General features: G+C 36.8%; 1 protein-coding gene across 2 annotated transcripts in view; it reads left to right on the top strand.

The window, feature by feature from the left end:
- The first annotated feature begins 109 nt into the window (after positions 1 to 109).
- Positions 110 to 6,508, top strand: part of rnls (renalase, FAD-dependent amine oxidase) — a 48,411-nt gene continuing 42,012 nt past the window's right edge. The window contains exons 1-4 of one of the 2 annotated variants that reach the window (XM_057358564.1): positions 110 to 282; positions 894 to 999; positions 1,107 to 1,252; positions 2,196 to 2,354. In XM_057358564.1, the coding sequence (XP_057214547.1) occupies positions 165 to 282; positions 894 to 999; positions 1,107 to 1,252; positions 2,196 to 2,354 (529 nt within the window). In that variant the 5' untranslated portion in view covers positions 110 to 164. Of the gene's footprint in view, positions 283 to 893; positions 1,000 to 1,106; positions 1,253 to 2,192; positions 2,355 to 6,508 lie in introns of both variants that reach the window. The other variant, XM_057358563.1, reaches the window with a different exon arrangement.

The raw sequence follows: 6,508 nt of genomic DNA, 5'->3' as shown, positions 1-6,508 counted from the left end.
TGATTCATGTCGTACTAACCTAGAGAATGTTTTGGTTGGCCAACACAACATCGTCAGCGTTTTATAATTCTTAAAGGGACACGCCCGCTTAATCGTGTGAGAGGTACAGCGACATTGCTTTGCTAGTACTGTTTGCAGCTGTTTATTTGCCTTTTCTAAAAATAATGTCACGGGTTTTAATAGTTGGCGCTGGACTTACAGGCGGTATATGTGCTTGTCTGCTGCGGAGGGAGCTGCCAAACACATTCAACATAGTCGTGTGGGACAAATCTCGGGGTGCAGGTTAGCGTCCTGTTAAAATGACACTTATAACGTTACTCGTGTCAAACACTTTATTAAGGTAAAGTGGCACACGGTTAAGGCAACGAATAAATGGTAAATTAGTTTAAAAATGGAATTACTTAAACACGAGTCGAAACGTCCATCTTAACCGGTGACCTGTTATGAGGGACGGAGGTCAGCATTAAAGTTTATGTTAGTTCATTCATTTAACGTACTGTTATCTTTATTACGCTGCAGTTGACGTTTTAGACTTTAGGTTTTTTAAATTAAACGCTAGGCCACGTGAACAAAACAGGCAAGTATTCAATGTTTGTAACAGGATGATCAATATAGAGACAACCTTTGAACTTTGTCCTTTGATTGGCAGGACACGCCCACCTCAAGAATATATTACTGTAATCATAATCATGATAAGTCAGATTGATGTATGTATCATTCAATAATTAGAATAATTGTAAATGTTCACTGCAAGGTAATGTAATAGTAAATGCTTAACGTACCTCATTTAGATTATTTATATTTAAGTGATATTCTGAAAAGATTTGAGAAATTAACATCATTTAAAATGTTTTGTATTGAACAGAAAGTGTATTAATGTTGTCACATTATAGGTGGGAGAATGTCCACAAGCAGAAGTCCAAGCAATCCTAAATGCACGGTTGATCTTGGTGCCCAGTACATCAGTGCCACACCATACTATGCCCGTATTCACAGCAGGTGGGCTATTTCTGCAAACTCTGTCTGATCTGTATGGTGTAGATATAGGATTTCTTTGGTGTGGGTTTTAACTTGGTCTTCTCATCGTTACTTTGTTGTATTTCTAGTTTTTATGAAGAACTATTAGCACAAGACCTTTTAAAGCCTCTCGTTGTACCTGTTGAAGACATGATGTATAAAGAAGATGGAATTCTGAACTATGTGACGCCCAGTGGCATCTCTTCCATTGTCAAACACTACCTCAATAAGTCAGGTAACTTCTTTCCTAGCGATTTCTTTATTCTTCTAGTTTTGCTGTATGACATATTGGGTTGATTTACAGTATTGGCTGCTTTCCTGTTTAATGTTTTGTTTGAAGTTTCTGATCATGTAAAATTCAAAGGCAGTATATTTAAAATATATCGACATATCAGTGTTAATTAAATAAAACACACAACAACGTTCGCTTTTTTTCATCAGATAGACTTGGATTTATTTATGCATTAAGAGAAACAAGGCAAGTTTAATAACCCACTTTATTGTTCATAATGCAGCTGGTTTTCGTCAGCTGTTTAATGACATCAAATGTGCTGCCAGAAAATTATTTTTGGGTCAGCAAGACCAGAGTCATCCAGCTGTTGTTCCTTCTAAACGTTACCTTTTTAGAAATACACTCAGTAATTTCCTAGAGAGAGGACATTTGAAAAAAAGAATTTGGACTGGGGAATGCAAACTGATTTATTTACCCTAACATCAGGAGGCTTAGTCGATAATCTGACCGGGCCATTAGGAAACTCTTCAGGATGTTTTGATATTTTGCATGTGCTGAAACAAAGAACAAAAAAGCAGTCGGATGGAACTGCTTTAATATGTGTAAAAACTTTGGGAAACCGCTCAATTACTCGATGATTAACATATTATAAATAAAATGTTTATGAGAAGTCAATTTTGCATCATGTTTATCTCAATCCATTGACCTGATGTGATATAAGATCTTGATACATGTGATGTGCTAATTCACATGTATTCTTTATGTAACTATGGAGTTTAAGTTCTTTCTACTATTTCCTGGTTTCTGTGCTGATAAATCAAATCTTGACTCACACAAAATCTGATCTGATTTTCCTTCTGTGTGACCTACTTTGAACTCCTTTTTCTCTTTCCTTTTGAATTGCTTTGTGCAACGTTCCAAACTGTGCCCCTACACCCTCAAGCAGGAGCAGAGGTGCTCTACAACCGACACGTCACGCACATATACCGGAAAGATGCTGGCTGGGAAGTTTGTCACAAAGAGGGAGCACCAGAACGGTTTGACATAGTGGTCCTAACCATGCCAGTACCACAAATACTTCAGCTGCAAGGAGACGTGGGATCTTGTGAGTTTATTACCACATCACAAACACTCGCACACACTTTGGACTTCTTGTATAGAAATTAAAATATGGATTTTGGTATGCTGTCTTCCATTGTCGCAGATGTGTTTAAAAGTTTGTGTTTCTCCTCCCACCAAAATACCACAGCTGGTTTGTTTTTGTAAGGAGCATTGTCAATCTTGCAAATATTTAAGCCTCTCATGCATGAAATCAATATGAAATCACGAGGTTAAAGAGAAATGTAATCATTTTTATAATTCTTTTACTTTTTAAAATGAACAATAACCAGTGTATCTTTATTAGTCTCGGATATGCTCTTATATGCATAAAGTTTATAGACATCATATTTCACATATCTTAAAGGGATAGTTCACCCATAAATGAAAATTCTGTCATCATTTACTCACCCTCTTGTCATTTCAAACCTTTATAACTTTCTTTCTGCCGCAGAACACAAAGAAGATATTTTGAAGGAAGTTGGTAACCGAACAGCACTGGCCCCATTTACCTCTATTGTATGGACACAAAAAAAATGCAAGTGAATTGGGGCCAGTTAACAACATTCTTCAAAATATCTTCTTTTGTGTTCTGCGGCAGAAAGTCATACAGGTTTGAATTGAAATGACAAGAGGGTGGGTAAATGATTACAGAATTTTTATTTTTGGGTCAACTATCACTTTTTAATACACGTCCTTAAAGGGATCATCCAAAAATGGACATTCTGTCAGCATTAACTTACACTCATATTATTTTAAACTCATTTGACTTTCTTATAGGGATCACAAAAGGCAGAAAACTGACATCCTCGGTCACCATTCACTTTCATTGTATCTTTCTCCATACAGTGAAAGTGAATGGTAACTGGGAATGTCAGTCTTTAATATTCTGCCCGGCATTTGCTTTTCATTTCCAGGAAAGAAAGTACAGGCGAACATGCCGAATGTCACATTTTCGTTTTTGGGTGAACTATCCCTTTAAGTACAAATATGGAAATGGAAGAGTCAGGTCTGGGTCTTCTGGGTGTTAGAGATTCTGAGAAACCGTGAATAATGAAGAGCGCGAGGAGAAAGTCACAGCTTTGGAATAAGAGCTGCATCGCAAATTAAAGGATGAATGAAAAATGGAATGAGACAGCTGAAAACGGTGGAAGAGCCGCTAGCTGAAAAAAACTCTTTAAATGGTTGTGGTGTCACGCACAGAGCAGCAGAAGTAGGCCAGAGCCACATGGTTCTCAGCACCGGTGATATGCAATGAAACGGCCGCACTAGAGTACCTGAAGAATGAATCTGAAGTGCTCTGGATGAAATGGAGGCCGTGTGATCAGTGTCACAGTGCAGTTGCACAGAACTTCAAATAACCAAATGAAATGAGAAAGGGACACAAACATAAGAGGCCCCTCGCTCAGTTCCAGCAGGCTTCAGATCATGCACAAATAATTGGCAAGTTTACTTCTTGAGTACACATGCATTGTAGTTGATTTATTTTCTGGTAGACTTCAGTGAATGGAAGCTCTCATTTAACAGGTTCTCTGTCAAATCATCAGGGGTTTTTTTGAAAGCCACTTCAACAAGGCAAGGCTTTTTGGACTCTTTTAAGTGTTACATTGTTTTGTGACATGGCTGGTTTTACTGTGAGAACGTCCATGTGTTCAGAACAATACTGCTGCTTGGAAACGCATTAAAGTCATTTCCCTAAATTCCTTAAACCCTTTAGATCTTTCATTTCATGTTTTTCATTTATTTTCATAATTTTTTACCATTTTCATCTTTGTTTACTTGGAATGAAGCCGTACAAATTGTCTTTGAAAGTATGTAAATCATTTAAAAGAAGGGATCATTTTTGGGATCATTGTTACATTATGTTTGCTTTATGTAGGACTTGAGCTGAGCAAATTTATTTCATGATGCATTCATATGGTATTACATTTATATTCAGAAAAAAGTGTTATACCAGCACTTAAAGTAGCTCTGTCGTATTGGCTTTAGGACATTTACAGGCCATGGATCCTGTAATCCTGTTTGCCATGATGTCACCATTTATGTGCATTTGTAGTGGCAGACACTGGACAGATGGTGGCAGCAGGCAGGTATGAGCCACCGGCCCTTGCACACTTGTGAAGATGCAATCTGGAAATAATTTTAACAAAATCAAGCAGCATATTTGGAAAAAAAGTGAATGCCTCACACTTCCTGCTTCATGACAGCATGATTCAGTAGAATCTGTTCATTGAACTCTAATTTTTTTTTTGTATGTTGTGTGTGATTGTATAAAAGTGAATGGGATTGTTTTTGTGCTACTTTTGGCAGCTAAAGCAAAGAAGCAATGTAAATAAAATAAAGATAAGCTATGTTTTCTTAATTTTTCCAAATTTAAAATGTCATGTGCCCTCTTTGATACACAATTTGTAAATCTATTTTATTTACAATTTTAAAATACAAGTTTGAACTGAAATGCATCATAAATGCCTAGAAAGAGGATGATCGATATCAATCACTTTCAGTGGAAAATTTAGGTTTAGTTTTTATCAGACGTACAAATCTATTTATTGCCAAAAGATATGTATTGGTGATGTTTGATTATAAAGTGAATATGGATATCATTCTGTATGTGTTCAGCATAAAAATAATCATCGAGTCCTTAACCTCACACTTCCATTCAGTGATCTTTGGCTTTCCCATTCCCATTTTTCCATGTGCAGGGGAAATGAAGAGGAAGTATGAGTGTGTGTTATTTGCAAATGATGAATGGACTTCATGCACGCTGCTGTGCTGTAGCACGCCTGATGTAGATCACCACTGATTTGTTCTCTTTGATATATTACTGAACGTTTAGGGTTGGTGAGTTGACCAAGGCTGTGGAACATAGGGTTACGGCAGATTTGTCCTTTCACACAAGTAACTTTTGCAATCAACTTTGATGCCAAAACCTTAATGCATGTTGTTGCAAGACACTTCCTCAAAGATTCAGTTTGGGGAAGAAATTCTGCTTCTTAATGTTTAAATGTTTTATCATAAACTGCAACAATTTCCTCAGCTTTTCTTTATTTCCCACTTTTTGTTTTCTCTGACATGCTTCGCCAGTTGCCAAAATGAGCATGCGAGAGTGGAATGCAGCTTTTGCAAGCATTGGCACAGTCCCTTTATTTGGAGTGACATAATGTGTTTGAATGTTTTCAGGCCTCTGATTTTACACCATAGTTACTTCACAATAAAAACAGACACCTTGTGGTCCTTGAAACATGCCACAAGCATTAACACACGCTTGTCCTACACACTGAGAACAAACACAAACTAAATGGAGTCCACCGTAAAACAGTGGACCATTGTATTCTTAGCATACTTTTAGAGTTTAACATTGGTCTGTATCAAAGGATGTCATCTTTAACAGGTGGTCAGTCTTGTTCCCAGCGATGTTGTTAGGGCTGAATAAATACATTTCAAAATTAGAATCTGATCAAAATTCACTTCCACGTTGACAAGCTTGCGTATGCTTATGTTAAACCATTTCTGCTTTTGTGGTTTAAGACTGAGATCCAAAAGAGGAAGATGACCTATATGCCTAAAAAAGCTTTCTAGTCTGAACAAGAATTTCCAAAGCTTGTCTTTATTTCAGTATAGAAGATTGAGCAGGTTCTTCCTAACCTATATAATTTTTTTTATCATAGACCTCGGTGTGTCTATCCCTTGCTGTGTGAATGTAAAATATATATATTTTTCTATTTTGGGCTTTAGAAAAATGAATATATTGGTGTTGCTTATTCTGATTTCTCTTTTGTAGTCATTTATTGTAGGTATTTATTCTGCATTTCAGACAGCTCTCTAGACATATTTGACTCAAATCTGTGGAGTGCAAAGTTGACTTTCCTCTTCAAAGCACAAAACTACATAAGCCACTTGAACATATATTTATGCATGTCTCCAAACTGCAGCTTGATATCGAAAAAGACCACATGAAATCATTTGACAAGCGCAGTTTGCATTCTCTCCTGTGTTTTGGTGTATTATGGACGAGGTATATTGAAAGGCTTAACCCTTAAAGGACAGCTAATAGGCTTTTTTATGAACTGGGATGTGCTTCTTGCTGGTCAATTGAATTCTATTGGACAATTGAATTTGATTGGACAAAAAATGTGTGTAGTGCAGGATGAGTCATCAATA

The sequence above is a fragment of the Triplophysa rosa genome, linkage group LG18 (assembly GCF_024868665.1).
Source record: "Triplophysa rosa linkage group LG18, Trosa_1v2, whole genome shotgun sequence".
Lineage (NCBI taxonomy): Eukaryota > Metazoa > Chordata > Actinopteri > Cypriniformes > Nemacheilidae > Triplophysa > Triplophysa rosa.
Note: the sequence above shows the minus strand (reverse complement) of the source record. Positions and strands in the feature narration are given on the sequence as shown.